This window comes from Hyperolius riggenbachi, chromosome 3 (genome assembly GCF_040937935.1).
Source record: "Hyperolius riggenbachi isolate aHypRig1 chromosome 3, aHypRig1.pri, whole genome shotgun sequence".
In the NCBI taxonomy this organism is placed as follows: domain Eukaryota; kingdom Metazoa; phylum Chordata; class Amphibia; order Anura; family Hyperoliidae; genus Hyperolius; species Hyperolius riggenbachi.
In genome coordinates, this window is record NC_090648.1 from 182906013 (window position 1) to 182924927 (window position 18915).

General features: G+C 42.0%; 1 protein-coding gene across 3 annotated transcripts in view; it reads left to right on the plus strand.

Annotated features, from left to right (window-relative positions):
* The window catches only part of FAM227B (family with sequence similarity 227 member B), a 468573-nt gene that overhangs the window by 87733 nt on the left and 361925 nt on the right, over nucleotides 1–18915 (plus strand). For all 3 annotated transcript variants that reach the window (XM_068275409.1, XM_068275408.1, XM_068275410.1), the window contains 2 exons: nucleotides 2980–3106; nucleotides 15263–15376. In XM_068275409.1, the coding sequence (XP_068131510.1) occupies nucleotides 2980–3106; nucleotides 15263–15376 (241 nt within the window). The remainder of the gene's footprint in view (nucleotides 1–2979; nucleotides 3107–15262; nucleotides 15377–18915) is intronic.

Here is an 18915-nt window from a genome sequence, read left to right on the forward strand (position 1 = left end):
AAAAAGCTTTTTTTACCCGCACATGGAAAAACATACATAACACTTGACTGTGGATATCCATAGAAAAGCATTATTTGCAATTTTGCACCGGGGCAAAACACATGCGATATGCCCAAGTGTGATATCTGCCTGAATATTTCATACAGGACACATAATACAAGCTCATTTCCAATTGAATCTGCAAGTAACCCAGATAACTGTCACACTGTTGCAGCTAGTCTCTATAGAATAGAGCAAAGAAAGGGTGTCCGCACAATGTCCCTTGCATCAGGTTCCTTTATTATGGACGTATCCACACCAAAACACACATCATGTAGCTGACATGTTTCGAACCAAACGGTTCTTACTCATGAGTAAGAACAAGGGACATTGTGCGGACACCCTTTCTTTGCTCTTGTCTCGTTGGATTGGCCTGTCCCGGTTCCAGCACTGTCCCAGGGAAGTGTGAGCGGATTTCTGGTGATTTCTATCTCTATAGAATAGATGGATACAATTAAACAATCAGCTTTATATGCATTCACTACATAACCGTTTTACCTTTAGGTCAAATTTTATTGTGTGGGAATATTATTATGCGAGCCACATAACAGAATGCATTGTCTAATGAAATACCCTTTAGGTTATGTATCAGTTTCACTGGCACTCAAAACTGAGGAAGTGGGGTAAGTCCCATGAAACTTGTTGAATTTTGAGTTAATACACTTTGACTCGCTGTAGTTTGTGATCTCAAAAGGTTCACCAAACTCCTTTGCTTCTCTAAATCAGTTTTTAGACATCAATTTTTGGTGCCGCCTACCAACTTCATACATGAATGATATGTTAACTTTCACCTTGTATAAAGTCGATCTATTTTCTTGTTTCTATTCTTATCCTGTTAGATTGTAAGATTGGATTATTTTTAGCAAAGGAATTTTTCTCAATGTGTTTTTAATAGTTTTTTATATTAACCACTTACAAATATAGTTAAGGGGTACTAATGCACCCCTAAACTTATCTTGTAACCTATTATGCAATGTTAAGAGCCATGTGGGTGAGTATTGTTCAAAAAGGGTCAATAAGTAATTGTTTTTCATAAATATCTATTAAAAAAAGAACAAAACCCCAAAAAGAATTGTAATAAAGGTTAAATTCACTTATTTAAACAACACCTGAAGTGAGAGGGATATGGAGACTGCCATAATTATTTCCTTTTAAACAATGCACATTTCCTGGCTGTACTGCTGATCCTCTGCTTTTAATACTTTTAGCTATAGACCCTAAACAAGCATGCAGCAGATTAGATGTTTGACCATTTTGTCAAATCTGACAAAATTATCTGCATTTTTATTTCTGTTGTGATTCAGACGCTACTGCAGCCAAATAGATCAGCAGGGCACCAGGGAACTGGTTGTCACGCTTGTCTGGTCGATGACTATAGGTCAGGTTGTATGCCCATATGACTGACCAATAGCCCAGCCCGTAACAACTGAGTAAACTCCTACTTAACACAATACTACAGTACACCTTGCAGGTAGATGTAGCATACAGACTGACAGATAGTATCCACCAACAGAACCCGATAACTTAGCAATGCAATGGGCACAGTATTTACAAGTATATATGTTTATAGTCACCTGAGGCCTAGAGGATGAGGCAATCCAGACGAATGAGTCAGATGACTGCAGAGACAGATGTTCCAGAATGGCAAGGTAGTCCAGATATACTTTCCAGAGATAGTGTAGTCAGGGTAAGCCGAGGTCAGTCCAGGAATCAATCAGAGGTTAGCGTGGTCAGGATACAAGCAGTAATCGGCAACAGGAATCAATCAGGAAGAGAGCGCATACCCAGCAACAAGCCACAGCTAATGCTATCACGGGCAATGACTGGGGGCGCTCACCAGACTTAAATACAAGGACTAACCAATCAGAACATAAGCAGAATTGAAAACAACCAATAACAGCCCGGCGTGTCAGCTGATCAGCGGACACGCAACACACATGTGGTTGTTTACATCGGCGGAGCGCATACTGAGAGCGCATCCTCAGCCTGTTTAATGGAGGCTGAGTGCCATTCTGTGCTCCAGTGACGTCAGCAGCTCGCCGAGACCCGGAAATTGGAGCTGGAGCCCGGGTCTCAGCGTTCTGACACACAGAAGATCTTACACTGGTATTGTTTAAAAGGAAACAACTATAGCAGCCTCAATATACGTCTTGCTTCAGTTTCCCAATAAAGGGAACCCGATGTGAGAGGGACATGGAGGCTGCCATATTTCTTTTCTTTTAAACAATACCAGTTGCTTGGTAGTACTCCTGATCTTGTGTCCCAATACTTTCAGCCATAGACCCTGAACAAGCATATGCAGATCAGGTACTCTGACTCAAGTGACTCAGGTTTTACTGGATTGGCCATATGCTGGTCCCAGGGTTTTAACTCAGACACTACTTATGTCAGAAGATCAACAGGGCTGCCAGACAACTGGCATTGTTTACAAGGAAATAAATATGGCAGCCTCCATTTCCCTTTCCCCTCGGGTTCCCTTTAAAAAGGTTCCAACCTGAGATAAGCAAGATGTCTTTTAACCTAGGGTAGAGAAAGTTAAAAACTTTTCTTTTATTGCATTCAAAACGCTCCAATGTCTAAAAGTGAATCAAAAGAAAGGAACTTGTTTATTTTGACTATAGATTTTAATGCATCTTAATGAATTTAAAAAATAAGCATTGGCTTTTTAACTTTAAATATGCAAAAAAAAAGAAAAATAATACAAGGATTTCAGCTGCTGCTAGCCGTCAAAGTATACTTTTATGTAGAGTTTAACAAAATGTCAAATCATCCTGTTTACTAAATTTGGACTTTACAGAAGATTTATCCAAATCCTTCTAAAATACAGAAACATATTTATTCTTGCATTGAATTTTGCTTCTCATTGTTTACTTAAAGGCACTGTAATTCGGATTCTTCTTATATTTCAAGTTCCAGTAACTAAAAATTGTTTTTTGGCAGCTGTATCCAGATTACTTGTCACAAGCCGTGTTTACTGCATTTTACAAAGCATTTCCACAATCATGTCCACAATTTAATGGGGAATTTAAGAGTGAAATAGTAGACATAATTTTCCAGTGGGTGACTGGTAAGTACAAAAACTTTTTCATGTACATTCTGTTTTCAGTGTCTGGCTAGAGTGCAGTTTAATGAAACTCCAAAACTGTCCAAGTTTAGTCTTTTCTTAAACCACATACTAAAGAATTTTTGAAATGCATTGGGATTTGTTGTATAGTGTTACTGTTTTAACTGATAATGAAGAGTCTTAATGTTAAGATGAAAGTATAATATTCAGTGAATACACTCGGCATACATAAGCCTTCAGTTACCAATCACTAATATAAAGTAAAATCAAGGTTTACCAGCCCGTATCAGCCATAATCATAAGGCTGTATATGGTTTTGTGATCAATTTCCTGGATATCTGTTGCAGGCCTATGACCCATGGACAGATCACTCACAGGCTCCAGAACATCAGTTGACAGAGACGCTAGGTGTACACTTGAGACTTTGCTGTGTGATATTCCTATTCATTTTTTTTTTTTTATATTTTTTTATTGATCAAATTCCGAGACAGCACTGGCATTACATTTAACTTTTGTAACGTGTATAGTAACAATTTATAGCACAGTTGCCAAACCATGTATAATATAACAGCCAATTTGTCCATAACAACACATATTTCAATCAGGCGTCCCAGAACTCCATTTTAGTTTTCTCCCTCCTCCCTCCCCCATGGGTCCCCCCACCTCCCACTTATTCGTCCTCCCTCCCCCCCCTCCCCCCCCCTCCCCCCACCCCTCTGCATGTCTCAACTGTTATTTTCCTTGTATAATTCTTGTTCAGACTCTAATGGGTATAGGACCATGCCCCTCTATAAGTTTGGGTAGTGGGTCATCCTACCTCTAACGGGCCCAGTGTGCCATGCATATGTTCCGTTAGATACCATTTGGCCAACTTAAAGTTCCCCATTAAAGCAATTCTTTCCTCCAATGGTAGTTGCATGACTATATACTTCTTCCAGACTCTAAAAAAGGCCTTAGTTCTTTTATCTTTAGCATGCAAAGTATTTAATTTATCTAAAATGAAGAGGCGGTGTAGTTCTTGCCGTACCATGGTCACTGTGGGCGGATCTTTATCTATCCATTTCCTTAAAATCGTTTTTCGGGCTACCATTAGCAATATAGTAAGGGTGTTGGTTTTTGATTGATGTCATTAATTTCTTTGGGGAAATAATTGAATAAGCACAGATATTGATCTTTCACTAGTTTTTTTTTTACACAGATGGTTGGCATAGAGCAGTACCCTCTCCCAGAATTGCTTAATAGCAGTGCAAGACCATATGCAGTGAAGTAAGTCTGCCTCTTTAAGTTTACATTTTGGGCAATATGGGCTGTAGTGTTCCGGCGGTTGTCTATATTTGATAGTGAATGCGAATTTCGCTTTATGGATTAAGAGGAGATGAGACGTTCTCCAAACTTCACTGATAATACAGCTACGGATCGCATTCCATCCTGATGCTATCTTATTTATTTATTTATTTATTTGTTGTATTTATAAAGCGCCAACATATTACGCAGCGCTGGACATTAATTTAGGTTACAGACAATATTTAGGGGTGACAAACAGCAATATGACAATACAGGAATACAAGAAAACCAGATCACACAGCACAGTATGAGTACAAGGTAATGCTTAGTCAGTCACTGGATGGGAGCATGGAGTTAGGCAAGTTAGGTTCACTCAAATGCATAGCATGGGTGCACATTAATAGAGGTGCATGATCAGGTAGGACACAAAAGGAGTGAGGACCCTGCCCAAAGGCTTACAATCTAGAGGGAGAGGTAGGGACACGAGAGGTAGGGGACCAGAGTTCGGCTGTGGGTTTAGAGCAATTGTGAGGGGTGGTAGGCAAGAGTGAAAAGGTGAGTTTTGAGGGCCTTCTTGAAGGTGTTGAAGGAGGGGGCTGCCCTAATGGGTGGAGGTCGGGAGTTCCATAGTGTCGGAGCGGCTCTTGAGAAGTCTTGGAGGCGTGCATGGGACTGGGTGATGCAGGGGACGGTCAGGCGAAGTTCATTGGAGGAGCGGAGTGAGCGGCTTGGTGTGTATCTCTGAGTAAGATCAGAAATGTAGGTTGGACAGGTTTTGTGGATGGATTTGTAGGTCAGACACAATATCTTGAATCTGATTCTGGACTGGATAGGAAGCCAGTGGAGGGATTCACGGAGGGGAGCCACCCTGGTGGAGCGATGGGAGGAGTGGATAATTCTGGCAGCCGCATTCATGATGGACTGCAGTGGGGCTATTCGGGTCTTAGGGAGTCCAGACAGAAGGGCATTGCAGTAGTCGAGGCGGGAAATTATGAGGGCATGGATGAGGAGTTTGGTGGTGGCAGGGGTCAGGAAAGGGCGAATCTTACAGATGTTACGAAGGTGGAAGTTGCAGGACTTTGTGAGGTTTTGGATGTGGGGAGTGAAGGAGAGTGCGGAGTCCAGGGTGATACCCAGACAGCGGGCTTGAGAGGTAGGGTGAATAGTAGTGTGGTTAACAGTGACCTGCACATCTGGGAGGTCCAGGGATGACCGGGGTGGGAAGATCATAAATTCCGTTTTGTCTAGATTTAGTTTTAGGAACCTAGCGGACATCCAGGAGGAGATGGCAGATAGGCAGGAGGAGACCTTGTCCATGGTAGTGGTGGATATGTCAGGGGTGTGGAGATAGATTTGGGTGTCATCTGCATACAGATGATAGTTAAAACCCATGGAGGAGATAACCTTGCCAATGGAGGATGTGTATAGGGAGAACAGTAGGGGGCCAAGGACCGAGCCTTGGGGGACTCCCACTGAGAGGTGGTTGGGGGTGGACGAGGACTCATTGAAGGAGGTCGTGAAGGAGCGGTTGGAGAGGTAGGATGAAAGCCAGGTCAGGGCGAGATCGTGAATGCCCATGGATTGGAGGGACTGGAGGAGTAGGGGATGATCTACTGTATCAAAAGCTGCTAAAAGGTCAAGGAGGAGGAGAATGGTGTATTTACCTTCAGCTTTAGCTAAGGCAAGGTCATTGACCACTTTGGTGAGAGCCGTTTCGGTTGAGTGGGCAGGCCGAAATCCAGATTGCAGTGGGTCTAGTAGTGAGTTGGCATTGAGGTACTGGGTCAGGCGTTTGTGAACCAGACGCTCAAGGAGTTTTGAGGTGAAGGGGAGGAGGGAGATCGGGCGGTAGTTGGAGGGTAGCGAGGGGTCGAGGGAGGGTTTCTTGAGCAGAGGCAGTACAGTGGCCTGCTTGAAGTCTGCGGGGAAGGTGCCTGTGGATAGGGAGAGGTTAAACATGGTAGTGAGGACTGGGGCCAGATCCGTGAAGTGAGGCTGAAGTAGATCAGAAGGGATAGGGTCAAGGGGGGAGGTAGTGGTATGGGAAGTCTGCAGTAGGTGGTTGACCTCCTCAGTGGTAGTAGGAGTGAAGGAGGTGAGGGGAGGATAGGGTGGAGAAGGAGTAGGTTGTGAGCAGGTGGGAGGTGAAGATTGAAGATTGGATATTTCCTGATGGATGGAGACTATTTTGTTGGTGAAGTGGGTGGCTAAATCTGTGGCAAAGAGGGAGGAAACAGAAGGTGGGGGGGTGGGTTTAAGCAGGGAGTTGAAGGTGCTAAAAAGACGCCGGGGATTGGAAGCTTGTGCTCCGATGAGCTTGGTAAAGTATTCCTGCTTCGCATGAGCAAGGGCAGTGTGGAACTGCTGCAGGTTAGTCTTGTACTGTAGGAAATCCTGGTTTAGTCGAGTTTTCCGCCATTTTCGTTCAGTGGCGCGTGTTTCCCTCTGGAGGTTGCGAGTATGGGTAGTGCGCCAGGGCTGGGGGTTAGGGGGTCGGTTGCGGCGGAATATTGGTGGAGCAGCTTTCTCTAGGGCTGATGAGAGAATTTGGTGATACTGAGCTGCAGCAAGATTAGGACAGGTTAGGGTGGGGAGAGTGGAGGATAGGCCAGGGAGGGAGTCAGCAAGGACGCCAGGGTTGAGCTTGCGTAGGTCTCGCTGCCATCGACCAGGTGGGTGGGCGGGTAGTTTGGAGGTGCCTTCCGTGAGGAGGTTGAAGGCGAGAAGGTAATGGTCTGAGGGTGGAAATGGTGCGATGTCGAGGTCTGCAATGGTGGTGGATTTAGTGAATATAAGGTCGAGAGTGTGACGTGCAGTGTGAGTGGGGGCGTTGGTGTGTTGTACTAGGCCATGTGAGTTGGCTATGGTGAGTAGCCGGGTCGCAACAGAGTTCTTGGGTTCATTGATGGGTATATTGAAATCCCCGAGGATGATGGTGGGGAGGTCAGAGGAGAGGATGTGTGGGAGCCAGGAGGCAAGGTTGTCGAGAAATTGTCGTGTGGAGCCCGGAGGGCGGTATAAGACTGCAACAATGGCTGGGAGGGGATTGTAGAGGCGGATAGTGTGGGCCTCAAATGATGTGAATTGTAGGGAGGAAGGTGGAGTGAGGACACGGAATGTGCAGGATGGGGAGAGGAGCAGACCCACCCCTCCCCCGGTCCTGTTGTCTGGTCTGGGGGTGTGACTGAGGTGAAGCCCCCCGTATGAGAGGGCAGCCTCTGCGGCAGAGTCAGAGGGGGTGAGCCATGTCTCAGTGAGTGCGAGGATGGTGAGGGATTTGGAGAGGAAGAGGTTGTGGACCTCTGTAAGTTTATTGCGGACGGATCTGGCATTCCAGAGACCGCAGGGTAGGGGGAGCATGTGCTTGTGAGTGGGATGGATGGAAATGAGGTTGGGGCGAGGATGGGTGTTGAAGTTGTTTGTGGACAGAGAGCTGTGAAGCGGGTCAGCAGGGGATGCTTGTCTGGCAGCAGGCTGTGGCCCAGGGTTAGGCGATATATCACCAGCAGCAAGTAAGAGTAGGAGGGAGAGAGTAAGCAAATGTGAATGGGATTTAAATGTTTGTGAGGTTTTTGAGCTGCTGGAGGGAGAGAGAGATTTCAGGAGAGCTAACAGTTCATGAGAAGCTGAGTAAGGGGAGCAAAGCAGAGCAGATGAAATGAATATGGAGTGAGGTACACTGGGAGGATGCATATTGCAATGCAACTTGTAGATGTTTGCAGACAGGCAGAACATAAGAAAAAGTGCAGTAAACATGGTAAGTGTCAATGATTATCAGCAGGAAATTTCCAACTCCTAAACAGTTTATATGAGTATGCAGTTAGTGCAAGCAAACCTGTGTACATAAAGAGTCTACTTGGTAGTGCAACATATGTCCAGCAGTGGCATTTTGAGCAACAGCATTGGAGGCAGTTGTGGATGCAGAGTAGTAGTTTCCAGCAGAGTCCTGTGGCTGTTGAATCCTGTTTGAATTCCTGGGTGAATTCTAGGTAAATTCTTGGTAAATTCTTGGTAAGTTGTTGCAAAGCACTTTGTAATAAATGCCACTTAGGAATTAAATGGCACCAAATGACCTAGGCCACAAGTGACCTTCTTGTAGCGTTTAAATAGGTATGATAGCTGCCATGGCTGAAATGGAAGTGATTCTCAATTAGAAATTGAGAAAACAGTTCAGCTGGGGATGGGAGTGGCTACCAAAAAAACAGGCCTGTAATAAATAATTGGTGGTCACTGGGCTGGAACACAAGGATTCACAGGATGTAATATGGGAATTTACAAACACTGCTGAACTACTTAAATTTATATTAAACAATCTTAGTAGCAATGTATGCAGCAAGCATACCAATTAAACGGGAAGATAACGATTGCAGTCCCAAATTGTAAGGCAGACTTTTGCAAGGAATCAGCAAGCATACCAATTAAACGGGAAGATAACGATTGCAGTCCCAAATTGTAAGGCAGACTTTTGCAAGGAATCAGCAAGCATACCAATTAAACGGGAAGATAACGATTGCAGTCCCAAATTGTAAGGCAGACTTTTGCAAGGAATCAGCAAGCATACCAATTAAACGGGAAGATAACGATTGCAGTCCCAAATTGTAAGGCAGACTTTTGCAAGGAATCAGCAAGCATACCAATTAAACGGGAAGATAACGATTGCAGTCCCAAATTGTAAGGCAGACTTTTGCAAGGAATCAGCAAGCATACCAATTAAACGGGAAGATAACGATTGCAGTCCCAAATTGTAAGGCAGACTTTTGCAAGGAATCAGCAAGCATACCAATTAAACGGGAAGATAACGATTGCAGTCCCAAATTGTAAGGCAGACTTTTGCAAGGACTCAGCAAGCATACCAATTAAACGGGAAGATAACGATTGCTCTTGTCGACTGCAGTTTCATCTTGGAGGGTCTTGCTCCATGCCTTAAAGATCTGTCCTTTTGTCTTATTTATCTCTAGTGTCTGAAGCCCCTTATATAAATCAGATAGGGATTTATCTCCTCCCCCTGGCTGTATGTACCGATCAAAGCTGGTAGCTTCTGCTATTGGTTTCACATTCCGCACCACAGAGCGGACCATGGACTTCATCTGTAAATATATTCCTATTCTTGATTGCCTGAGGAAGCAGGAATATACCTGCAAAACGCGTTGCTTGTACGTTGGAGTATGTGAATAAATTTATTTTGATGAAAAATTGACAGCTTCTTGTCTGCTTGGGGGAGGTGAGTCCACCACTACTTCATCTGCAATGTTTTTAACTTTTTTTTTTATATTTTATCTTTTTGGCGCCTCTGTTTACCTTCAACAAATCCTGTGTCCACCCCGGGTGGAGGGGTGATATACCCTTATTTCCTGAACTACAGAGAGCGACATCTTAACCCTGAGTGGGGACAGGTCTTAATCTCCCCACCTGCATTTACAGTGGTTGCCCCAGCGGTAACCCTGGTTTGTTAGCATTATTATTACTTCCGTTCATTTCTTTTCAATACATACTACACTATATTGGGCTCTCAGTTTCTTTCTTTTGTAATCTGTTGACCAGTATTAGCCCAACCAGTTTGCACCAGTATAGTGATGTATGGAATGAAGTAAAAAAGCGATCTAAGTGTATACTGTTTTATTTTGTAAAAGCAATGCATACGTTTAAAATGGATAATATAACTAACATATGGTTCCCTCTGCAACAGGGAGCCCCAAAGTTAAGATGCTCTTTGTATACAAAGTCCCAGCAGGGAAGAGGTAGTGGTGCCACCCGTACCCTACTCGACCAGTTTCGTACTATGGCGTCATTAAGGAATTAGGAGAGTTTGAAACTTCTGCTAGAGGTGAAGGTATGTCCCCCTCACAGCCATCAACCAATCCCAAACGCCATGATGAGCATCATGAAGCGCCTGCGTACAATGGTGCTAAGTTAGAGCAACCACCGCAGCCCGGCATAGTCTGAAACATTGGTTAAAAAATTGTTGTAGTAGTAGTAAATACTTATCTGCGAGTAGGCAGTGAAGGGGCTACACAGGGGTTAGCGTAAGCGCATCATCACATGACGCATCCTTCACATCACACGTGACATGCGTTATGGACTTTGCCCCGATACATATCAATCATGGACGTAAGACGCACTGTCGCTAGTGTTTCGTTTATGAAGGGAGGGGGCAACACATCTTGATGGAGTAGCCGCTCCATCTATACCAGCCAGTGTTAAAATCAATGGGCGCAAGCGCATTATGTATTATATTACCTAGATCTGGAACATGTATATGAAAGTATTAAAAGTATAAGCCATTGTGCTATGTTCACTTAACACGTCTTTGCAAATTTCTGAAGTTACACATTTTAAGAAGCAACTTCTGGGCTCTTTGCTAGGCAGTTTTCTGGCCTTCTGGAATTGCTTGAAATAATGCAATTAGTAGCCAGCTAAATACAGCTACAAATACAAGCAGGTATACCAGCTAAATACACTGTGCTGCCTACTCTATGTATCACATATTATAGTGTAGTCTATGACCCAGACAAGGAGCCCAGGGACACCCACAGCCGGAAAGTTAGTAACCACATCTGGTTCACTGTGCTATAAGGTCTGCTGTGATGTTTTATGAACCAAAGTAGGTCAATATAATATAATACAAATATCAGCTGAAAATGTTTAATTATTTATATGTAAGAATATTTTTATTGTAAAATAAAATCCCCAGAAATAAATTTAAAAAAAAATTAACAATTCCCCTAGATAAATCTTTGTAGACATTGCATTTTTATGGGAATAAAAACCCTCAAGGAAAATGTCTAATTTTAATCTATTTATCCTTTCAGGTTAGAATAACAGCATTTTAAGTAATATGACGCTGTGTTCGCCATCTAAGTACATTTTTATTGGGCAGCCCTCAATAAATAATTAAATAGATAATAATTATTAGGTAATATGTTGTTGACAATTCAGGATTCATTTTCCTTTTCTCGTTGTTATACACATTTTCGTGTTAAATGGACGCCTTTGAAATCACACAAAATTATCACATGACAATGTGAAGGTAATATCCTCAATGATTCACATTTAAAAAGTAAGGTATTGGATTTCCAGTATATTGCATGCAATCTAGCTGGGGTGGCATGTATGAGATGCAAAACATTTAATTGTGTAATACTATATCCAGAAGCAGTAATCTTTAAATTTAATAGGGGACTACTTCCCATTTTTTTTGCAATTTGTCTAACTTCTGCATTTGTTTTGATTCTAATAATTGTGAGCACAAACTAGAAATAACAGTCTTGGGAAATGACTATTATTATAGTAGTATTCATAAAAATGGTATTATGTCCAAGTTGAACTGCATGCTTAAGTTGATCTCATCATCTCCAAATTATTGTTAATAGCATAAATGAAAAATAAATTCTATTCTTCACATGGTCATGTACGGTTATAATAGAGTTGCATTTAGAGACTTAACTAGAAATCACTCGGCCCCCCTGCAAAAGTTTGGATGGGGCCACCCCCCAACCCACCACAGGTATAGGTGCCCAAGTATAGATAGCCAGGTAAAGTTGCCCCTAGTATAGCCAGGTATAGGTGCCTGACCCTAGTATAGCCAGGTATAGGTGCCTTCCCCCAGTATAGCCAGGTATAGGTGCCCTCAGAATAGCCAGGTATAGGTGCCCTCAGAATAGCCAGGTATAGATGCCCCAGTTTAGCCAGGCATGGTTGCCCCAGAATAGCAAGGCGTAGTTGCCCTCAAAATAGCAAGGCATGGTTGACCCAGAATAGTAAGGCATGGGTGCTCCCAGTATAGCCAGGCATTGGTGCCCACAGTATAGCCAGGTATAGGTGCCCACAGTATAGCTAGGTATATGTGCCCTCAGTATAGCTAGGTATAGGTGCCCACATGCTGCAGGGGGAAGCGCTAAAGGGGGAGCCATTGCTCCCTCCTCATGTGCTGTGCCCCCTCCTGTCCCCAAACATTTTTCAAATGACTACTATTGTAATCATCATCACTAGTGTTGGTGTTGAAATTCAGTTTTCCTTATTTGTGTTCCACGTCAGGCTTCACATGACTCCAATGCTTCCTCCTTCCGGCTTTGTCCCATTAACCTCCCTGGCGGTAACCCCGACCTGAGCTCGGGGTAGGAAAAATAAGCTGCGAGCGGTAAGCCCAACCTCAGGTCGGGGTAGGGAAATACCTTTGTACATGATGTTTAGGAATCCCGCACGTGATCGGCGCTGCACAGTGGGACTCCAGCCTCTGTCCCCGGCTGTCTGCAGCCTTTTCTGGCCGCCGGGATCTCCACATCCCCGCTCTTGTTCCGGGAGACCCGGTGGACAATCAGTGCTGCGGTAGCGGCAGTGATGGCGGGATGTCGGCAGGGGCGGGGCTAAATTTAAAGCAGACATGAACATTTTCTATGAGCAGGAAAAGTGTATATGTATATACATGTATATACGTATATACAAGTGTGTGTGTGTGTGTATGTGTATGTATGTATGTGTGTATGTATGTGTATATGTGTGTATGTATGTGTATATATATATGTGTGTGTGTGTGTGTGTGTATATGTATATATATATATATATATATATATATATATATATATACACGTACGTACGTATATATATATATATATATATATATATATATATATATATATATATATATATATATATATATATATATAGATACATACACACACATACATATACACACTGCCGCCTGCACTTAATTCTGCCTGGGTTTTGACTACTCTCTGCCTGCCGTCTGCACTGACGTCTGCGCCTGGATTTTGACTACTCTCTGCCTGCTGCCTGCATCGCCCTCTGCCTGGATTTTGACTACTCTCTGCCTGCCTTATTTGTACAGTTTTACAATTTTTTTAAGTTTATTCATAAATTTAATTACAAAATTTGTGTTCTAGTCTTTTATTTATGTGCAGAATGTCTACCAGGCTTTATTCTGTCATATTTTGGTGAGTTGTAACTTAAGAAATGTAGGCCTACAATTCTTGAAAAACAATGTACCGCTTTTGACTATATTTTGACTTCCAGACAGAAATGCACCGCCAGGGAGGTTAAAGAAATCCCCTCTTGACGTTAATCCTTACCCTCACCTTAACTTCAAACTATTTCTTACACTTAATTTTAACCTCCCCATTTGACTTTAACCCCTTCCTACCACAGAAACGTATAGAAGAGATCCATGAAGTGTAATGAGATTGGGCATTTATTAGGAATGAATAACACTATACCTTTTAAAAAATATTTTGTCCTCCAGAAGTTATTAGCTGTAGAAGTAGACACTCTGTCTACCCTGCTAATTGACTTGATTGCTGCAAACGGCTTTTATTTGTATAGTTCTTCCTGTAAACTCTATCTTGTAGCTCATAGTAAGATGATAGAGCTTGTGTAATATTTAATACGATAAGGAAAATGGCAGTTCTTTTAAATGACTTGAAAATTCAGAACTTCCTGTGAATACTGCTTACTATCCGAACTTCACTTTTACATACCTGACAAAGTGCCCTGGGAGGTACAAATTCCAGGCCACTGTCATAGAGAAAATCCATCCACTCCATTAACACTTAGCCCTGCCTTTTCCAAATGTTAACTACAGCACTTCTTGTTTCAACAATGCAACATTATTATTATTGTTATTATTATTATTATTGATTTATAAAGCACCATCATCTTCAGTGGCGGTTTCACAACAGAATACAAGGTATAGCAATGCAAAAGAAGCAATACAATAGTTAACAATACAAGACAGTGGTGGATTACAGCTGATGCAGTGAACAATGATCTACAAATCTGCCACAGCAGTGGAAGATACATACACACATTACACAACATAGAGAGACAGAAGGTCTTAGTCTAAAGGTTTAAAACATAGGACAGCAGGTGAAGGAAAACTGTGTATGAGATGGTAGGAGTGGTGGTCAGTAGCCAATGTTTCCCAAGTAGAAGTGTATGCTTGCCTGAAGAAGTAAGTTTTCAGGTTGCACCTAAAAAGGGTTAGTGAGGGTTAGTGGCAGATGTTGAGGGAGAGCGTTCCAGAGAAGGGGAGAGGACAGAGAGAAGTCTTGTAAGTGGGAAAGAGGAGGTGACCAGAGTAGAAAACAGGAGATTGTTAGAGCAGAGATTATGTGTAGGATAGTATCTGGAAATAAGTTTATTTAAAAAAGAGGAACTAGGCTGTAAAGAGCTTTGAAGGCGAGAGTAAGGATTTTGAATTGCATCCTTTGTGTTACTGGCAGCCAGCGAATAGACTGATAGAGGGGGATAGGCCTGGAGAAGAGGATGGACAGGTGGATTAGTCGTGCAGCTTATGATAGACTGTAGGGGGAAAAAACGCTTAGCAGGTAGGCCACAGAGCAGAGATCTGGAGTAGCCGAGTTGTGAAATAATAAGGGCATGTACAAGAAGTTTGGTAGTGACCCATGTGAGCAAAGAGGCGGATGCAGGAGATGTTTTTTAGATGGAGATGACAGGAGGAGGGTAGTTAATGTGTGGTTCGAATGAGAGCTGTGGCCCGGTGAACTGTGCCTCTCTGGCCCTTCAGTCACAAAAATATGGCCGCCATGACCGCTAGAAAATTTCAACCAGACTATATTCATAACTGGCCTCAGAAACATGGGCGCCACCATAATAACGAATTGCTCACTGGAATAACATTTCTTCACCCTTTAGAGCAGGCATGGGTAAACTTGGCTCTCCAGCTGTTGAGGAACTACAAGTCGCACAATGCATTGCAGGAGTCTGACAGCCACAGTCAAAATTAACACAAAATTTTGACTTCATATTTTGGCTTTCTGTTCTTTCCTGGGACTTTTAATTTGAATGCCATATTACAAATCAACATTATCGAATTTTCTTATGTACCTTTTTATTTTACAGGAATTAAACCCATTCCTGGTTCCTGGTCAAAGTGGGATTTGCATTATCTTGGAAAAAAACAAGAGCAGTTCTCTAATGGGAAAGTCAGCAATCCTCTAGAAAGTCAACCAGATGGTATGCTTAATAATTCTTTATTCTTATAAATCTGATGGTTTTATTGCTAGTGCTCATTTGTTACAGATGTAACTCAAGTGCAATACAACATCTGTTCCTTTAAGGTCCCTTTACATTTACCGTGTTGTGTTGTGGTACTCTCTCCTACCGCAACTTGTCGCAGTGGCCAGTGGAACATGATACATTGCCTGCATTGCGATGTGATGAGATAGAAGTGCTCTGGGTAATCCTGGAAGTGCACTGAAAGTTGCATGTTAATTTTTTCCCCTGTTGCTTTAATGTGCGGTGAGAGGTTTCAGCTGCGGTGCAGTGTGATTGTTCCAAATCGCACCACATTTCACCAAGTGTAAAAGGACCCAAAATGACATTTTGGCAACAGTGGTGCAGAATGCTAATATTCATAGGATTAAATATTTTAATTCACATGGGCTTGTGCTTAAAACATTGACAGTGTTGTTTTCCGATTATCAAGCTATAAATTCTTCCAGCCTAAAAGAAAATACAAATGTAGATGTAATGTAAATGAATACAGTTTTCAAAACTTCCAAATGCAAATCAAGTGGCGTAACTTCCTTCTGTTACAGAATCTGTAATACAGATCAATCATTTATGAAGGAACTCTGTGAGCATTATGTAACCGTACCCTCCAAATTACCTATTTCAGTTGACGTTTTGAGTACCTTTTAACTTTCTTTTAATCTGTTTTAAAAGATCACTAAAACTTGCATTTTTTGTTGCTGTAAAACTGTTATGAAATTAATTTATATGAACCTTTACTGCACTTGTCAACACTACAGCTGATTCTACAAACAATTTCTTTTATGTGGAATCTAGTTTTGTTGTTGTCTGTAAAGCTCTTACCTGAGCATAAATCCATCCACTTTGTCTTTCAAGCCTTTGACAGAAGGTGACAACTTGAAGGGTATACTCAGACTAAAGTGATACTTTGGAGAATGTCATTAATTTGAGAAAATTATTAAAATGTTCAAATTACAAATGTTACTATCCATAGTCTGGTGAAAACTCAGTGGTTTCATGCGTACAGTATGGTATAACTTAAACTGCACAAGATTGCCTATGGCATATTGTGTCATTTTTTATGGAAAGTTGTGTTTTACCTTAATTATTTATATTTCCTAGGATTCTTTTCATTTGAATACTTTCACACTAGGAAAACTGACCCCTGCTGGCACAGCATAATAAATGTTCACTAGCTTTCTCAGTCTAGCCAGCAAATTAATTGTACCTGCCTCTACTTCAAGACAATGGAGTCTCTGTTCTGCATATTTCTGCATATTCTCTGGTATGCATAGTTCCACATATATGTAAAATTACAGCATGCCAGTCAAGGATTTTAAATGACAGGTCTGTTTTTAATTGCCATTATACTGGGGATACAAGGTACGTTTCTGTACCGTGTATCGAGCAGTTGATCCGGCCAGCTGATAATATTCAGCTGGTCCAATCACGCTGCTCGACCCCCACCCGCTCGATCCCGGGGGACGAGCGGTAGTCGATCTGCACGCACGCGCGGACGAGCGGGGACGCGGCTGGGGTTGATCCGGCGGCTAATCGGCCGCCTGATCGACCCGTGTGTTCCCGGCATTAGAGACTAAAAAAACAGGTAAACTTCCTGGATAGCATGAAGTGAGATGGGGATCTTTTTAATAGCGCACTTCTTTACACTCATCCCCTGGTAACTGATTAAATAGTTGCCATTTTGGTTCCTTGTAAAAATGTGAGAGCAGTTTCATGAAATGCATAACTGTCCTTGGGAGTACATATTAACTTGGCGCCTCTCAGTTCAGTGCGGGGAGAGCCGAATGACGGCTCTCACCGCTGCCGCTAAACTCCGAGGTGGTGTTAAATACTATTCCCCCACCGAGTTGCCGCAACTTGGAATGGAGATGTAATTCGGGGTCTGGCAGCCGCCAGAGCCCTGAATTGCTACTACGCGCCCCCACGCAGCATAGCATTCCTGCTATGGGGCGCCTAGCACTACAAGCTGCTCTCTATCCTCCCAAGGATTCAGAACCAGAACTTCGGCTGTGAAGATGGAGAGTGGCGTGCAGTCAGAGGCAGAGGCTTGGGTGAATTAACCCTCCCTGCTTTGGCCTGTGCCTCTGTAATTGCCAGGACTGGTCTTACTTATCCCTAGTCCCATACTGTGGTAAAGCAGTTGCTCAGACTTGTGCTTGTTTCAATCAATTTAATTCACACCTTGCAAGAGCCATAGGCTTAAGTGGATAGAGAAAAGTTGCAATGCAGATAATTATGGTTACAATCTCCGAGAACAGGAAGAGCTAACGTACATTCATTAGTTTCCTAGATCGCACCAAATGTTCCCCAGGGCACACCCAAAGATATGTACAAATATTTAAAAATTAAATTGCTGCATGGTAAATGGCAGAAGTAAAAAAAAAAAAAAGTAAGCCATTTTATTGTTTTGGGTTGTAGCCCATTTTGTATGTGAACCATGAAATTGTTATTTTTACTGGTAGAGGCCATGCAAATTTTAAAGAGTCAGGTTATAAGTAAATAACTGCTAATGAGTTTTTCTTCACTGAATCAAATTAGTTTTCCCTCATTAGTGTGACCGATGTTAAAAACACACAAGTCAATTTGTATAGTAAATTGCCTTATATAATTGCATTGTTTTGTGTAGAATCCAAATAGTCAGGGTTGTCATAAAAAGATTAGTGGTTAAATGCAATTACCTTCGAAGTGCTTTGATTGAGACTAATATAGGGCACATGAAATATTGCATACTTGTATTGTTCCCTCTGAGTTATCCATTGTTACTCTTGCCGCAGGCTTTCATTTTTGTCTGCCATCCAGTGTATACTGGCAGTGGAGTTGTGTACTAGACATGGCGTCTAGTCACTTGAGAAAAATACTGCAGCTTTGCCAGACTTTCTTGTTATGTTTTGTTATTTTTCTAGAATTAAAAGCATGTGAAACAGATACAGCTTAATAAGTTTTTGTTTTTTTTTATAAATAACATCAGTTCAATCGACCTAAAACATTAAGGCTCAAATACAGCTATAATATTGTTTAATACCATAAACCAAATTAGAGCATTAATACCAAAATTGTTTAAAACATTCAAAGCTGTGTACTCTTATGAGGGGTTATACAAAGGATAGATCACATCATTTTTGCAAAGCTATTTTGCAGCAATTTTTCACTGTATGGGAATAGGATTTTGGAGTGATTGCGTCGTTTGATACATTAACGTTGAAATGCTATCACTCCAAAATCGCTGCCATACACTTTACAGTGCAGTAACACTTTTCAAAACACTAGCGATCGGCAGCGATTGAAAGCATTGCTGAAATCAATAGTAAAACACTTCAGTGCTAATAGGGCCTAACAATCGTTGATTATCTTACAAAAGGTATTAGAACTATATTTGCTTACTTGTTTTTAAACTCGTATCTCCAATCAATATTGGTTTAGAATTTTTTTCCCCTGCAGGGTTTAGTTTGACAAGCATTTAAACATATGCAGTAAACCTGTCTGCAAAGATTGTGGTTTCA